At 42.8% G+C, this 17,958-nt stretch overlaps 2 protein-coding genes across 14 annotated transcripts in view; one reads left to right on the top strand and one right to left on the bottom strand.

Moving 5' to 3' along the window:
- Window positions 1-546, top strand: part of ACOX2 (acyl-CoA oxidase 2) — a 35,723-nt gene extending 35,177 nt beyond the window's left edge. For all 8 annotated transcript variants that reach the window (XR_003435855.1, XM_027121241.1, XM_027121242.1 and 5 more), the window contains one exon: window positions 192-546. Coding sequence is in view for 2 of the 8 variants with exons in the window: in XM_027121243.1 (XP_026977044.1) it covers window positions 192-254 (63 nt within the window). In the remaining 6 variants the exon portion in view is untranslated. The remainder of the gene's footprint in view (window positions 1-191) is intronic.
- A 2,489-nt stretch (window positions 547-3,035) lies between these two features.
- Window positions 3,036-15,390, bottom strand: KCTD6 (potassium channel tetramerization domain containing 6). 6 transcript variants are annotated; one of them, XM_027121234.1, is made up of 4 exons: window positions 12,889-13,152; window positions 11,720-11,766; window positions 5,691-5,760; window positions 3,036-4,448 (listed from the first exon to the last, which is right to left on the bottom strand). In XM_027121234.1, the coding sequence occupies exons 2-4, from the start codon at window positions 11,731-11,733 to the stop codon at window positions 3,762-3,764; spliced, it is 771 nt and encodes a 256-aa protein (XP_026977035.1). In that variant the 5' UTR covers window positions 11,734-11,766; window positions 12,889-13,152; the 3' UTR covers window positions 3,036-3,761. The 6 variants fall into 6 exon arrangements, with proteins under 6 accessions (XP_026977035.1, XP_026977036.1, XP_026977037.1 ...); XM_027121235.1 differs by lacking the exon at window positions 12,889-13,152 and adding an exon at window positions 12,480-12,857; XM_027121236.1 differs by lacking the exons at window positions 11,720-11,766; window positions 12,889-13,152 and adding an exon at window positions 14,038-15,390.
- Between the last annotated feature and the right edge of the window lie 2,568 nt (window positions 15,391-17,958).

Genomic DNA, 17,958 nt, shown 5'->3' with positions numbered 1-17,958 from the left:
AAAGGAAGGATGCCCTTTGGAAAAAATGTTTCCCCATATGTTCACACAAAATGAATTTTAAAAATAAATTAAAATATTAAGAATCGTATGTAATGTTACTTTTTTGAAACTAAAAACTTAATTTGAAAGTAGAAGTCATTAATCCTGGCAGAAATAGTCTGTCTTAACAATGCACTTTTTTCTACAAACAGGGGAACCCTGCCTATGAGAAATATATAAGACCACTATTACAAGGCTGGAGATCCAGGCTATGAAATAATCAACAGCATTCAGGAGGCACCACCACGTGGTAATGGTACTATGGCATGTGCATCATTAAAATCTACAACTACATATGTATGTATTTTTTAAAAAGGATCATTATCTTCCAGAGACACAGACTGAAGCAGATGAAATATCTGTGATTTATTTCAAAATAATCCATGGGAAGAAAAAGGGGGAGTGAATCATTGTTGAAGCTATTCAATGGGTACGTGGGTGTTTACATTATTCTACTTCCGAATATGTTTGAAATTTCCCACAATAAAAAAACAGCAGCACTATCCACTTGCAGCTTCTATTTTGTTAAATGCCAGGATTTGCTTTAGAGCTAGCAAAAGCCAATAGACTCATTAGTTATCACTTGTGTCCTTATAGCACACATTTATTTATCCCAGGGCTTAAAAGAACACATACACACACACGCACACATGCACACAAACAATCCTCTTCTAAAAGTGCCTATACTTGGTATAATCTAAATAAAATGTAGATCACCACACACCAATCAGAATGGCTGTCATTAAAAAGGTAATAAATAACAAGTACTGGCAAAGATATGGAGAAAAGGAAACACTTGTGCACTGCTGCAGGGAATGTAAGTTGGTGCCACCTCTATGGAAAACAGTATGGAGGTTCCTCAAAAAATTACAAATAGAACTATGATACAATCCAGCAATTCCACTTCTGGGTATTTACCCAAAGAAAACAAAAACACTAATTTGAAAAGATACATGTACCCTTACGTTCACTGCAGCACTATTTACAACAGCCAAGATCTGGAAGCAACCTAAGTGTCCAACAACACATGAATGGCTAAAGAAACTGTGGTGTACATAAACAAAGGAATATTACTCAGCCATAAAAAAGAATGAGATTGTGCCATTTGCAACAACATGAATGGACATAAGACGGTACTGGCTAAGTGAAATAAATCAAACACAGAAAGACAAATACCATATGATTTCACCTACATGTGGAATCTAAAAAACAAAACAAATGAGCAAACAAAACAGAACAGAAACAGACTCATAGATACAGTGGTGGTTGGCAGAGGTGGGGATGGGATATAGGTGAAAGGGATTAAAAGGTACAAACTTTCAGTTATAAAATAAGCAAGCCACGGGATGTAATGTACAGCATAGGGAGTATAGTCAATAATAGTGTGATAACTTTGTATGGTGACAGATGGTTACCAGACTTACAGTGATCAATTCGTAATGTATATAAATGTCGAATCACTATGTTGTACACCTGAAACCAATATTATATTGTACATCAACTATACTTCAATTAAAAAAATGAAAAGGAAAAAAATACAGCCTTAGGAATACAACTAACATAAATGTTTAAAAAATCAACTCTTCCAAAGTAAAAATGATTTAAAGTTTCATAAAAGACATAATTGTCTCAAACTACCCAAATATAACCAACCTACATTTTTCACATCATTTTCAACTACCCGAGTATATAAAACACTCAAAATTGAATACCATCAAACAAATTAAATTGCAAAAAATCTCAGCAGGCTACTTTTCCTAATTTACTCATATAAATAATCACTTAATTGTTAATAATTTATAAATCTGAGAAAAGTTACCAAAAGCAAACTTATCTCCAGTAATCTGGACAAGGAAGAGACCTCATAGATGTTTTACTCTTAAAACCTTGGAACAATTATTCATTCCCATTTCCATACCTGTTTTCAACCCAAATAATTTCATCTTTCATTCACCTCAGCTAACTCAACAACACATAGCTGGCTGGGCTGTTCCTTTTCTTGTCTCTTTTTTAGGTAACCACTAATCAGTTTGAAGGAGGAGACCATTTTCTAAAAAGATAACCTCATACTTAGTACATTTACTGAAACCACAGCAACCTACCAATAACATTAAGGGATTTTAGTTTGAAGATGGTAAAAATGGGGTAGTTACAGGTTTCTGGATATTGGTCATTTGTCAAATCTTAAGTTTTCAGAGAGACGTGGGCAGAAATGGATGTAAGTAAATATTCTCATCCTTCTTTGAAAGAGAATTTCAGAATCTTCTCAGAGGAGAAAAGGAGTGAGCTTCCCCAGTCACACAGCCTCAGTACTCTACTCCTCCCTTAGACAACGGGGAAGAAATTTCTGAACTCTCTTTTAAAAGGTGTTCTAGCAAACTAGGAAGTTTCACTACAGCTAACATAATCCTTCCAGTGAGTAACTTCCAAGAAATAGAATCAAATGAACTTATGCAAAATCAAATGAACTTATGCAAAATAAGACTACAGTAAAATTCTAAAAAGTACATGATATTTCCAACTGTTCTAGATCCTTCATTCACTGCAGTTTTCTTCTCCTCAGAAATTTAACCTTAATAACAAAATACATTTGTGGGTCACCATAATATATGAGAATAAAATGGCTAAAGAGTCGGTTTGTGCCTGTGCTCGATAGATACAAAGCTAGAATAAGGGTCATAGAGCAATGACAACTGGTGGCTTACTGAAGAAAAATCTATAATCTTCAAAGTAAGTCCTATTTGAAAAAAATTTGTCAAACTGTACGTTCACTGTCCAGATATGCATTCTTTTAGACAAAACTAATAATTCCATCAATTCCCTGCTTCAACAGCATAGTAGAATTCTATAAACCACATCCTAAAGTTCCACTGAGTCCTCCTGAATCAAATACAAATGTGCTATAGGCAGCATTTATTGGGACATAAAACAATGCATATTTTAGACAAAGAATATGATTTCCCCCCTTAACTGACAATAATCAATAAATACAAACCTAATTTTCACATTTCATTTATTTATTTATTTATTTATTCTGGTAGACAGTACACTTGGGAATTATACTGCACCAGGCATAAGAAGTAAGATTTCTACCACAGGGACATTTTGTATTCAGAAGCCAATATAAATATTTCTAGTCAGACATTTCCATGGCTACAGATATTTGGTTGCTTGATTTATATGCATAGAAAGAAACAGTTGTCATAACTGTAAAAAGCAGTACTTAACAAGTACTTTTAAATGATTGGAACAGTTTTCCTTTAATATTATAATACTGCTTATTGGTTTGAAAACTAGGTCACCCTACATGATGTTTTGATTTTTCCCAAAGGCATCATGAGTACTCTGTTTATTCTTTCATTCCTGCATTTTTAGCCTTCTAGTTGAGTTAGGGACTATTTAATCAGAAATCATTTTAGCACTGTAATAAAAAAAAGCTGTTAAGGGTAGATTATATACCATAATGATTTTCAGACTTCTTTTTATAAAAAAGGTATCTGGAGGCTCTGAACAGGCACATGCATACTCAGGGTGAAGGGAACAAAACATAGAGGAGTCTGCTGAAGCACAAAACTTCCTTCCTTCTGGTCCCCAGTGCCTTCAAATAAATACAAATATTAAAAAAAAAAAAATCTCACACTGTGATTTAAAAAAAAAAAAAAAATCAGCCTCTTCGATCTCCTGGAGAGTCCATTTCCAGGAACTTCTCCCAGTGCTGGAGGTCAGTCATCTGTCTTCCGGGCCAGCCTGCAGAAAGTCCAGTTGTGCTCCACTGTGTTCTCGTTGGCCCGCTCACTCATGTGATGCACTCGGGTGTTTCGGATTGTGAAACCTTGTTTTGTAATGTATTCCATCAGGTGGACTCGGAGAGAAACTTCCTGGTGATAATCACAGGGTCCAAAAGTAAAGGAAACCTGGCAATCTCTGGTGTCCATCATATGCTTATTCCACTTTGTAAAATAGTTTGATATACCTTCTAGTAAGGAATGGACCTTGGTGGTGATGGTTAATTGGGTTATGATGACAGCTACTGGATTGGAGTACTTAGAAAGCTTCCGAGTACTAGATAACTCCACAACTTCTTCAAAAGTATCCATAGGATACAAAGGCTTGGGGTCATTGAGACACTGAATCAAGGGCTCAATCTGATAAAAATCTGCTTCTTTCCGAAGCAGATCAAATTCCTTAAAATCCAGGGGTAAGGTCAACTCTGAAGTTCTCAAGAAGTTGAGGACATATCGGAAAAGAGGTCCATCTCGATCAATGAAGTAATTGCCTTGAGGGTCTCGAGCTGTGGGGAAGTCCCCCCCAAACATAGCTCCAAGCATGGAATCCGGGTAACGCGTCAGTGTGGTGAGAGACGTTGTGTACAAGTGTCCACCTACATTTAACGTGACTGGGTCAGTCATCTGCAAGTTTTTAAAAAATGATCAGTCATCTGAAATGTTTTTAAATCCTAACTTTGACAGATTAAGAAAATTAGTGGTAACAAGCAAAGCAAAAGATTCACGCTACAACACATCTAGCAATCCACTGATGCAAAATATAGCTTTATTTTCAGTGAGAAACCCACCCGGATGAAGAGATCTAACATTTGCTTTCAATAGAGAAAAGGGATATGTCCAATTCTTCAAAGCCGTACACTAAAAAAGGAGGACATGGCTTCCAAAGGCACTTTATTTCAGGCCCAGTATCTAGAGAGTTTTCAGGTCAGAGTATATTATGGGAGGAGAGAGGCCAAACTAAAATATACTCATTTAAGTTTTTTTCAGATTAAAAAAAAAAAAAACTTTCATTTTTCTTAACTCAATTTAACATAAAATAGAATAAAAATGATTTGATAACATAAAACATCTACTTTCAATATTTCTTTTGTCTTTTCCCCTTCAAAAGGAGGCGGGAAATCATGAAATTTATTTTAAAAATAAAAATTTGTGTAGACCTAGTTTTCCTAACTTTTTCATGGAAATACCAGTATCAAATACTAAGTTAAAATACACAGTTTGGTCAACACAATCTCATATACCCAAAGGCTAATAGCAGCTTTCAAACTTCATAATCTGATAGTATATTCACTTTTGTAACATTAATGTTGCAATCTGGCCTTTAATTTTGAAAAGCAAGCTTCTCTAAATAATACACACCTTTGGTTTTTAAAATCATATTTAAGAAATAAAATAAGACAAATAAAGACAGGTACTATACAAATAAAATATTTCTTAGCAAAGGAAAAGGAAAATAGGAAGACACATGCACATGCGAGAAAAAGTGCTAGTGGGAGAAGTGGCACCTTCTCAACCGTTAACCTTCCCAACCACAAGAAAATGTCCTCTCTACCCATTACCTACTAGACATTTAACAGTCACTACTCTATGATGGAAGAGTTTTAAGGGCAACATACTTTAAAGATCAAAAACAAAAATGATTATCAAAAGTTACATAGAGAGTCCATGTTGAGCTTGCTTACCTAAAAACACCAAAGTTAAAACACCCAAAAAATACATCTAAACTAATTGGCGGGGGGGCGGTTTGCACCACTGATAATTTTCATTCTTATGAGATGTATTATACCTAAAAATACATAAGAGGCGGGGAAAGACACACAAAAATAATTTGCCAGCCTTCAAAATGCATCTGCAAAAGCCTCTCACCATATAGCCCCAGTCTCCATTATCCATCTGCTCCAGTGCTGCGTCTCGGGGAGCCCAGGTTCCAGGGAAACTTGGGGAAGAGAAAAAGACATGTGACAGTGCATGAAACTATGAAAACAGAATAGAAAAGTTTTCTCACCCAACAGAGCAGGCCAAACACCAGAAAACTACTCATCTTTGCTCAACTAAAACCTGCTACAAGGCAAAGATCTGGGGAGGAAAGGATTCCTCTAAGGCCTTCTATGGGTCCCCAAGAGACTGGCAAATCTTTACAGATAAAGAGTTATCCTATACTTAGAGAAGGTAGAGAGCCTAGTGAGTAAACCAGTCATTCAAACTCTACCTACCTTCTCCGAAAATTCAATTTTTAGAATTCCTACAGGAGAATATGATTACCTCTACAACCTTATCCTGGTACAAACCTGTGATGATCCTTATCAAAAAGGTTAAGAGAAAGAGAGAAAGGGAAAACTTTTTCATCAGCATTTCAGCTATATAAACTAAACACCATAGCAAAAGCATTAAAAACTATAAACCTCCAAGACACCGGTATCTCTTTCCAGGAGAAGTATGTCAGAATGGTAGCTCTTTTGTAAAATAGAAAAACTAATTATATTTTTAATAATGATACATTTCATTTTGTACAATAATCAAAACAAATAGAAAACAGTTAAATGCCAAACCATTAAAGCACAATTGGGGGCAAAAAGAACCTTACACATCTGAGAGGCAGTCCCCCGGCGCTTATGGAGAGCCGGCCTGAAGACACTGATAAACACCCAGATACTGAAGATGCCAGTTTGAATTTATTTTTATCTACAATTCAAAAGCACTTAAACAGTTTCCCAGTTACTGAACTGCTTTAGTCAGTTCTCCCTCACACACATCATTTCCCCAAATCACCCGGCAAAGCAAACTCCTGAGCAAATTTCAAAAGCTTTGGCAAAAGACAGTAAGAAACATGGAGTTATCCGTATTTATCCAGGAAAAGCGCTGTTTCGGTTGCTTTGTTTTTTTTTTTTTTTTCCTTAACGTGGTCTTTGCACAGATTCACTTTTCCCACTTTTAGAGGAATCTGGCACACTAATTCCCAGAACAGGCCCTGGCTACAGAAGATCACAAAGGCTCTTTCTCAAAAGGTCACTCAGGCATGTAGGGAACATTTGCATAGCACAGCAGGGGCTGAAATCAGAGCCTGAAGCATCTATTTCTCTACCTTGCAAATTCTTCAAAGCAAACAAGCTAAAATGTGGACCAGACAACGTGGGGTCAGTTTTTATTCTCCACACTCAGCAGTTGGATATAGATAGGTCTCCACATGCTATAGGGTGAGAAATGGAACAAATTCAGGGCTGTTGTGACAACCTTTCATTCCTCTGACTTGCTTCATAAACACTATTTGAAGTAACAGAACCAAGAAATACGTTTTACCAATTTGTATTACGAGCACCTGATTCAGTTACTGATGCAACAGACAGATCAGTAGATCAGCAACTGAGCGATTTAAAAGGCCAGTCATCCCAAAGTTCTGGTAAGATGCCCATCTTTGGCATTTTCCCATCACCTGAAGTATTCATTACTGACAACCTCAAAAATAATTCAGTCAACCGACATTTACTGCAGGGTAGAGCGAGGAAAGGTATGGTCCTTGCCCTCGTGGAGCTTTCAATCTATGAAGAAAGGCAACAAGCAGCAACTGAAGGACAGAATAAAATTCAAAAGTACTACATAAGGGCTTCCCTGGTGGTGCAGTGGTTAAGAATCCACCTGCCGATGCAGGGGACATGGGTTCGAGACCTAGTCCGGGAAGATCCCACATGCCTCAGAGCAGCTAAGCCCGTGTGCCACAACTACTGAGCCTGTGCTCCGCGACAGGAGAAGCCACCGCAATGAGAAGCCCGCGTACCGCCACGAAGAGTAGCCCCTGCTTGCCTCAACTAGAGAAAGTGCGCGTGCAGCAACGAAGACCCAACACAGCCAAAAATGAAAACAAACAAACAAACAAAAAGTACTATATAATAGATGGACTGGCAGAGACCTGAGCAAAGGAAGACCAAGAACCATTCCAAATGTGAAAATGGAGGACTTCCGGGAAGAGCTTACTCAGTGGAACTCTGCAGGCATATTAGCACAACCTGAAAAGGGATTCTTGAATAAAGAAACAATTTAAGTAATGGGTGGGGGCGGGGAGGGGGGAGTGTCCCCCCAACATTCCTGATACAGTAGCAGAGTGTGAATAACTATCCCCCTTTTAGAGATGCAAAAGAGAGAACCGGCAGATTAAGAGACTTGCTCAAGTCCCCACAGCTAGAAAGTAACTGAACAAGAGCTTGGGTTTCCCGACTCCTAGTCCAGATCTTTCCATAAAACCCCTCCTTGGATAGAAATTGAAAGAACAGAATCCAAGAAATGAGAAATCGAAAGGATTAACTTAAAACACCCCTTCAGCCATCTATTAACCCTATCCACCTAGTAGGGGTTTATTATTTAACAGTAAACAGTAACAGTAACAGTAACTCAAAGTGAGCAATCACAATGGGTTTGTAAAAATTCCCCTGAAGCAAACTAGCAAGAACCTACTCACTAGTGTAATTGAAGGCTGCTATACACTGTCTTTTCTTTTTTTTTTTAACTTATTTATTTTATTTTTGTCTGCATTGGGTTTTCATTGCTGTGCGTGGGCTTTCTCTCTAGTTGCGGCGAATGGGGGCTACTCTTCGTTGTGGTGCGCGGGCTTCTCACTGCAGTGGCTTCTCCTGTTGCGGAGCACGGACTCTAGGCACGCGGGCTTCAGTAGCTGTGGCACGCGGGCTCAGTAGTTGTGGCTTGCGGGCTCTCGAGCTCAGGCTCAGTAGTTGTGGTGCTCGGGCTTAACCGTTCCGCAGCATGTGGGATCTTCCCGGACCACAGCTCGAACCCATGTACCCTGCATTGGCAAGCGGAGTCTTAACCACTGCACCACCAGGGAAGCCCTGTCCTCTGTCTTAAGTGAAGTAAAGAACTCCACTCCATGAATATCCGAATGGTAAGAAATGGGAGACCAAAGACATGTAAAAAAACAGACATCATCAAAGTTACAGCTGTTATGCAAGGACTGTCCACTATTAATCCTTTTTTTTCTTTTTTACTGCTAAATCAAAACAAGATAACTTTTTGAGCAAACACACACACACACACAAAATTAGATGATGCCCCGAACCTGTTCCACAGCAAAAGCCAAGGTTCTGTTCCAGTACAAAGATGTAATAAAACATCAAACTTAATAATTCAGAAAAGCAATTATGGGAATCTATATAAGCCCATGTTTCTTAAAAAGTACCCAAAAGCCTCCCTTCATTTGTGTGTAAGATACATCAAATTAAAATGAAGTTACTATTAGTCACTTCCAATAACAACTATTAAACTATCCCCCCAAATCAAAACATTCACTAAAGAGCTCTAAGGGGAAAAATAGTATTGATTAGTTTAAATTTTATCTCTGCACCTTACTTCTAAACATCCTCTGTGAAGATGCTCAGATACAGCAAGAAACAAACCAAAAACAGGCAGAGACTCCTGGTCAACCAAGAGCTGGATAATCAACCTCTGAATTGATGACTGTTAGGACCGTCTCAGAGACAATGCAGATGAATGAAAGCAAAAGAATTTCCGAAATAGCTTCAATTTCCAAGTCATCTTCCAGAGCTGCTAACAGTTAGAAAATGATTCATTTGCTTTTCATCTTCTCTCCCTTCTGGCACTCTCCAGTGGAGGGCTTAATGAGAAATTAAAGGACCACAAGACAGGCAGCAGAAGGAAGATCTTGAAATGGGCATTAAATGGGCCTGTTTTACTTGATGAACACAAAGAAAAATCACAAAACTGTCCAGGAATGGAGATTATGAAGGTAACAATGAAAAAAAATTTCCTTTAAAGTGACTTTCCTTTCTAACAATCATTTTAAACAACAGTGAATGCAGCCAAGCACAAACAATTGTAAAGTTCAAAGAAAGACTTCTGACCCTATAAAATCAGTTCACCTGAAAAGAGCTGACCTTTGGCGCAAATAAAATACATGTGGAAACAACCAGCTGACCGTTCCCAAAGAATGTAAAGCAGTACTGAAAATTATGACTAATGTACAAAGTCTGACAGTGTAACGTTAGCAGAAAATTACGTTAAGGAAAACACACACTCAAGAATTTATAAAAGTCTTAAAAGAAATCGCTAAAAATTTTCCATAGTAGCAAATGTGAAAACTACACAATTCAACAAGTTAATGACTTAAACAGTAGCATAAGAACACCTGAAAGTCATTCTCCTCACCACTGCAGAACTCAATTACAGGCTTCATGGTTATGATGAACTAATTTAACACAAATATTCTGGGTTTATCATTTCTGCTACAGACTAAGAATTCTCCCGGCTAAAAGTCCTGCTCCTACATAATAACCTATACACTGCAATACACACCTCCAAACTTGAATAAATAATAAAAATGTATAACTACTGCCTTCCCAAAGTTTCCAGGTAGCCCTTTTAAAACACCTTCCTACTGAAATCTTTGTGTCTGGCTTTCAGAAAAGAAGACTCAATAAATTCCATCTATACATACCCTCTGAGTTACCTTTGCGCTGAATTTCTCTGTTCTTGAAATGTGGGAGTTTGAAAGTGAAATACTTTTTATAGTAACTAGTTCAGCGACATCTAAAGGAGTCTTTTGGGTTAACATTCACGTACAAGGTGGCATAGGTAGCCAGGCGCACAAGGGGAATGTGATTATGGTGTTAGGTTTATCCCAGCCATAACCACTGCAGAAATGGATTGTTTTGTCCGAAAACTAATCCTTTTGTGGTCTAGAAGAAAGGCGCTCTACGTTGAAATGTGACTTTAGTACTAAAGAGCTGCCACAAACAGTCACAAAACCATAAAATTCCTCTTATCCTCAGTTTCTGTAAAATAAAACGGAATAACGGCACCTTCCCAAAAGTAACGATACCACTTGGGCACAACACAAAGGCGACAACTGGCCTACAGGGTAAAAGATCCGGACTAGAATTCTGAAGTCACAGGCAGGCCAACGCAGAAGAAAGAGAACTGGTCACCGGTGAGGATCTGTATCCCAAGTCGACTCCATTACTAATTATGAGACTGAGTAAATCACTCTTATGCCCAGCTGCTTCTTGCAGAGAAGAAAATGAGGTCATGAATCAAAAACCATTGGTAGGACTTCCCTGGTGGCGCAGTGGTTAAGAATCCACCTGCCACTGCAGGGGACACGGGTTTGAGACCTGGTCCGGGAAGATCCCACATGCTGCAGAGAACTAAGCCCGTGCGCCGCAACTACTGAGCCTGTGCTCTAGAGCCCATGAGCCACAACTACTGAGCCCATGTGCCACAACTACTGAAGCCCGTGCGCCTAGAGCCTGTGCTCCACAACAAGAGAAGCCACCGCAATGAGAAGCCTGCGCACCACAAGGAAGAGTAGCCCCCGCTCGCCACAACTAGAGAAAGCCTGCGCACAGCAACAAAGACCCAACACAGCCAAAATAAATAAATTTATTTTTTAAAAAAAAACACTGGTAAACTGACAAGTATCAAACAAATGTGAAAATACTAGTGGCAGTAGCATAAATAAAATTTCTGTGGTAAATTGAGAAACTTGACAGTGTGAACACAAGTAATTTAGAGCATGGGCATGGAGACAAGGCACACATAAAGAGAAGGCCTCTTAATCTACTTCCAGTCTCCCCTACACCATCCTCCTTTCCCCCGAGCTCCAGAAGGGAGACCTACAGGTAAAGGGAAGCATCTGGCTTCCACAGAGACCACCAGACAGCTGAGCTCTTCATCACAGAAGGAACTTCTCTAAAGCATGACTCAGGATTATCTCCAAGGTAAAACCAAATCCAAATAAATACGTGTATTCCATTTTAAACAGACTCCAAATATCAAAATCCAAGAAACACTGAGGGATTCATAGAATGCTAGAATTCCTTTATGCAGTAATGCTTTAAAATATGATTTATGAAAATTCAAATCCCACAAACCTTAGAAATGGCATCTATGGCGGTCCCTGACCATCAATCCTTAATATCTATGGTGTTAAACAAAATGAAGTATTAGTATGGCCTGATAGTTCTCAGCCAAAGGGCAAGTTCTCTCAGCCTGCCAACCATGCAGGTAAAAAGATTTTCCTTTTCCTAGCTACACATCTGTTCATTTGAAAACATCTCAATCTTGGGCTCAGTCCTGTGCTAAATGCTGGCCCCTCCCTTCTTTCCTATCTTGGGATCACTCATGTACCTAGGCATTTGTGACGGCAAGAAAATGAACATGCCAAGGGGAAAGGGTAAGGGACACTTAGGCTACCCCAAACATTCTTAGCCAAACCAGGTCACCTCGGGTCTCTTGACCACTCAAACCTCTTCTATCACAAAGCCCTAAAATTGGAATTACCAACTTGTTCTAGAACTGGTATACTTGCAGAAACATGATAACTTCAGCAGAATATCCAAACAGGATCCGTTTCATTTCTCGAGTCCCACTCCCCAGACACAGCCTCCACCACTGACAGCCCGGCAGGTGCTTCAGGGGCTCCCCCTTTCCACGGCTATTTATCACCTCTGACATCCAGCATTAAAAATGCCCTGACACACACAAATCTGAGCATAAAGAACTCAGCTGCAGTCAATCTCTTTGGGGCGGAAAATCTCCTAAGGCTGGGCTCAGAAGCCCTGCCGTAGGCTTTAAATTAAGGCAAACGGTGGCCAATAAGCACCACCCCAAACAAATCATTTTCGAGCAAACCTCGAGGTACTCCCACCCGGGCAGGGCTTCGCTGTTGCCCGCAGGCGGAGTCCCCCGCCCCGATCCGGCCCCGGCGTGGGACGGGAGACTCTCGGGGCCGGGAGGGTGGCACGCACCCGAGCCTGGAACCCGGGTCCGCCGAACCCGCACGTCCCCGCACGTCCCCCCACACCCGGGCGGGGCCCGGAACCTCCGCCCAAGGCCGGCCCCCGGCCGCAGCCAGCCCGCCGCGAGCTCGTGCCAGCCCCGGAGCGCGCCGCCCGGGCTCCCCACGGTCCCTTCAGTGCGGCCCCGCCGCCGCCCGGATTCCCCTCAACCCCGCTCCCCGGGCTACTCCGCGCGGGTTTCTGCTAGTGCCCGGCCCTCCCGAGCCGGGCCCCCAAGCCGTGGGCCCGCCCCTACTACTCACTGCGCTGCAGCAGCGGTGGTAGCCGGGCCGGGAGACGCCGGCGGCCGGAGAACGAGAACGCGTGGACGAGTGAGCCCGCGCCCGGCGGCGGCGGCAGTGGCGGCGGCGGCGGCGGCGGCGGCGGCGGCGGCGGCAGAAGGGACGACTGAGCCCGCGCCCGGAGTTGCGGCTCCTGCCGCCCGGCGCGGGCGGCGCCTTATCAGCCGAGACGCGGCGCCACGAGCGCAGACGCCCCCTAACGGCGGCGTGGGATGGTGGCCGGAGGGCCGAGCGGCCAGAACAACTCAATCAGGCGTAGACTGGGCGCCTAGGTCAGACTGACTCCGCAGCAGCCCCGAAGCCCCGCCCCGACGCCCCAATCGAGCCCCTGAGGCTCCGCCCAGATTCCCCCGCGCTCCGCCCAGAATCCACCCGACGTCCCGCCTCCGCCTGTAGATTGGGATCAGCCCAGACCCCGTCAGTTTTCGCTAAGTTCTCAGGCCTAGGGTCCCCACAGTTGTTTCTCTTGTCATTTCACGAACTCTCATGGGGCCCCGAGAACTCCCATGTTCCAGGCCTGGAGAGTAAAGCGGCCACCAAGAGGGCGGGGCATCCTGAGAGGAGAAAACAGAAAAGACCCAAGGAAACAGCCAGTAGCCAAAATAATGACAAGTTATAATTATAAATGTTGGGAGGTACATGAATCAGTTGGAGAATAAGGGGAGGGGACCTCTGTTTCAGATACAGTGGCTATGGAAGATCTGGACTCTAGGACTGTGGCCAGAGCACCTCCCGACATTGCCTTCTGTGGGATAGGTAGTAAGGTCACCTCTCCAGCCTTGTCAGCGGAGTAGTGAAAGGCAGCCAGGTGGGGAGAAGGGCAGAGTGACTTCAGCAGAGGAAACGACTCGTGCAAAGGCTCTGAGGCCTGAAGGAGCCGGCCCTAGATGAAGCTGGCGCCGCTACCGCCACGAAGGAAGCCAAGACTGCAAAGAGTGGGGAATTACCTAAAGTCTCAGAGCTAATTGGTCTCCAAGCATAGCGTCTTTCCAAATCCCATTCACTTCCTGCTAATCAGATCTCCATCCCTTTCCAGGTGGGACCAGGTATGTGATGTTGGTTTTTGCCATTTCCCCTTCAGCAGGATAACCACTTGCCTTGGAAACTCACCTGCGCTTCATGGCTGCGATTGCGTGAGCTGCCTCTGGGGTTTAACTTTTATCTGCAGGATCATCACAGTCATATCTGCTACTTGGTTTTTCTCTGAAAACTCAACAGGTTAAATAAATGGCATATGCTTCACCAACATAACTGAGTGCTACATTATCATATTCAAAAAGACTAGGTGAGGATACAGGGAAATGTGTGTGAAAATAAGCAGTGCACAAAATGGTATACATGGTATAATCCTAATTTTATTTTTAAAAATGTAAATATACACAGGCAAAAATTTTGAAGGAAATACACGAAATCGTTGATCCTGGTTCTAGGGAGTAGGATGGGAATATTAGTGACTTAACTACTTACAAATGTTCTTCTGAATTTTCTATATTTTCTAGAATGCATGGATGCTGAATTTATAATCAGAAAAATACGAGTTTTATTTTTTACAAAAGAAAGGTAATGCTGAAATTACCCAACACAGATCTCCAGGATTTGGTGCCACTTAAAATCCAAAATTGCCCCTGGCTTACTGGTGTCCTTGGAGGGGTCATTTCTCCTCTCGGGGCTTCTATTTCCTCAACTAAAAACTGAGAGGAATTAATTTTGTCAGTGGTTTTCTCAGAACAATTCCTACACATCTCAAAGTTTTTAATACTATTGTAAATTATATTTTCAAATTTGTATTTTATAAGCTACTGATGGTTATTGAAATGTAGTTCGTATTATATAATAATCTTATACCCAGCAAACTTTTTTAGTTCTAATTTAGTTCTAGGAAGTTTACAGGCTTTCTTGAATTTTCTATGTAAGTATTTATAGAGTCTGTAGGTAATAACATTTGGTATCTTCCTGTCCAGTCTTTATTTCCTTTTCCTTATTTTACTGCACTGACTAAAATCTCCAGCACAATGTTGAGTAACAATGATGATAGTGACATTTCTATCTTGTTCTTGACTGCTTCTAATATGGCACCATTAAATATGGTGTTTGTTGTAGATTTTTGGTAGATACCCTGTATCAACGTAAGGATGTACCATTCTGCTTTATTATGAATGGGTGTTGAATTTTATCAAATGTGAAATTTTCCCCCCAATGTAATTAATTACACCATGGATTTTACTATATTAAACTCTCCATGCATTCCTTGATGATGTGCTTTTTTTTCCAATATAGTGCTGGATTTCATTTGCTAATAATTTAGAGTTTTTGTGTCCACATCTATGAATGAGATATGCCTACTATTTTCCTATCTTATTCTCTCTTTGTCTGATTTTGCTATCAAAGTTACATGAGCCTCATAAAATAAGTTAAGGGGGGACTTCCCTGGTGATCCAGTGGTTAAGAATTCGCCTTCCAATGCAGGGGACGTGGGGTTCAATCCCTGGTTGGGGAACTAAGATCCCACATGCTGCAGGGCAGCTAAGCCCATGTACCACAACTACTGAGCCCGAGCGCTCTAGAGCCCGCGTGCCACAATGAAAGATCCACATACTGCAACAAAGATCCTGTGTGCCGCAACTAAGACCGAGGCAGCCAAATAAATAAATAAATAATTTTAAAAAATAAATTAAGGAATCAGTGTCTACTCACTAGAGCAGCTTCTATAAGACTGGGGTTTTTTGGGCTTCCCTGGTGGGGCAGTGGTTGAGAGTACGCCTGCCGATGCAGGGGACACGGGTTCGTGCCCCGGTCCGGGAAGATCCCACATACCCCGGAGCAGCTGGGCCCGTAAGCCATGGCCGCTGAGCCTGCACGTCCGGAGCCTGTGCTCCGCAACGGGAGAGACCACAACAGTGAGAGGCCCGCGTACCGCAAAAAAAAAGATTGGGGTTTTTCTGTGGTTTGGATTTTCTATAGGATTCTCCTGTAAACCATCTTGGTTTGGGGCTTAGGGGTGGAAAGTGTTTACCCTTATATACCGACCCACAGCTTTCAATCTGACCTTAGGGCCCACTTCTCCACCTGCACAGCTCTCGTGGGGCCACCAGAAAACTCATTGTTGCTGAATCCAAAAGACACTCCTCAGATCTCCTCTCAGGCCTCCCTGCAGTGATGTCACTGACCACACTCTCCTAGGGACAACCTCTTCCCCGAGCCCTGTTCTAGTTTTCCTCCTTCCTCTTAGGCTCATAGAGATGCTCCTCCTCTTGCTTTACCCACTCCTTAAGCCCAGGTTTCTGGCCAAGGCCATACTCTCTTCTCTATGTACTCCTCCCTGTGGACTGGCTCAGTCACCTCTGTGGATTCCATTCTTGTCTCTAAGCCCAAAGATTCCCAAAAGATTCCCAAATCCATAACTCCAGACCTACAGATGCTGCATTTCCTAAAGCCCCTACTATGTGCCAGGCGCTATGCTAAGTGCTTTTATCCTCTGGATCAGTCCTCTATTGCTGCATCATAAGTTGTCCCAAAATTTAGGGGCTTAAAACAACAAACCTTTCTTTCTTTTTTGGCTGCACCACGCAGCTTGCAGGATCTTAGTTCCCCGACAAGGGATTGAACCCAGTCCCAGGCAGTGGAAGTGCCAAGTCCTAACCACTGGACCGCCAGGGAATTCCCAACAAACGTTTCTTTTTTTTGTTTTTTGTTTTTGTTTTATTTTTTTGGCTGCACGCGGGCTTTCTCTAGTTGTGGCGAGCAGAGGCTACTCTTTGTTAAGTGCTCAGGCTTCTCATTGTGGTGGCTTCTCGTTGTGGAGCACGGGCTCTAGGCACACGGGCTTCAGTAGTTGTGGCACTCAGGCTCAGTAGTTGTGGCACACGGGCTTAGTTGCTCCGTGACATGTGGGATCTTCCCGGACCAGGGATCGAACCCGTGTCCCCTGCATTGGCAGGCAGATTCTTAACCACTGCGCCACCAGGGAAGTCCACCAACAAACGTTTCTCTTTTTTTTTTTTTTTTTTTGCGGTACACAGGCCTCTCACTGTTGTGGCCTCTCCCGTTGTGGAGCACAGGCTCCGGACGCACAGGCTCAGCGGCCATGGCTCACAGGCCCAGCCGCTCCGCAGCATGTGGGATCTTCCCGGACCGGGGCACGAACCCGTGTCCCCAGCACCGGCAGGCGGACTCTCAACCACTGCACCACCAGGGAAGCCCAACAAACGTTTCTTATCTCAGTTTCTGAAGGTCAAGACTCTGGAAGCAGATTAGGTAGGTAGCGGATCTTGCAGTCTAGATGTCAGCTGGGGCTGCAGTCAGCTGAAGGCTTGGCTGGGGCAGGAACATTTGCTTCAAGCTCACTCATGTAGTTGTTCGCAGAATGCAGTAGCTCCTCTTCACATGAGCCTCTCCTGACAACCTGGTAGCTGGCGTCCCCCAAAGCAAGTAACCTAACAGAGAAGCCACAATGTCTTTTACAACCCAGCCTTGAAAGTGACATACCCATAGTCTCTTGGTCTCACAGACCAACCCTATTGCAGTGTGGGAGGGTACCACACAAGGACCTGAATACCAGGAGGCGGGGTCATTAGGGGTGACCTTGGAGGCTTCCCACCACACCCTCACAACTATGAAGACGACCCACATCATCCCATGAATACAGGTGAGAAAACGAAGGCAAGGAGAGGTGAAGTCGGTGATCAAGGCCACACAGCCAAGTCTGAGAAGAGAGATTTGAACACAGCTCTGCTTGTCTCCCCTCGGGTTTCTCCTCGTTCACAGTCTGTCCCCCGTGGTCCACCACCAGCTTCCTCACCTTCAACATGTGCAAACCTGAACCCTCTCGCCTCACCACCCCCAAGCCTCCCAAGTCCCCAGCTCAGCTCAGCAAGTGGTGCCACCATCCTCCCATCTGTCCAAACCAGAAGTTTTGAGTCATGCCTGCTACTCCCACCCCCTCACGTCCCGGTGCCAGACCACCCAGCCCTGCCAAGTCTTCCTCCTCAGTGCAGCCTGGCTCCATCTCTCCTTCCCTCTCTCTCCATCTCC

This window comes from Aethalodelphis obliquidens, unplaced genomic scaffold, assembly GCF_003676395.1.
Source record: "Aethalodelphis obliquidens isolate GAN/ISIS:26980383/991018 unplaced genomic scaffold, ASM367639v1 scaffold22, whole genome shotgun sequence".
NCBI classification, from domain to species: domain Eukaryota; kingdom Metazoa; phylum Chordata; class Mammalia; order Artiodactyla; family Delphinidae; genus Aethalodelphis; species Aethalodelphis obliquidens.
Note: the sequence above shows the minus strand (reverse complement) of the source record. Positions and strands in the feature narration are given on the sequence as shown.

Coding starts and splice junctions, on each gene's coding strand:
- KCTD6 (XM_027121234.1), bottom strand. Junction 4,449..5,690: donor ATGGAGACTGGGGCTATATG/GTGAGAGGCTTT, acceptor AAAAACTTGCAG/ATGACTGACCCAGTCACGTT.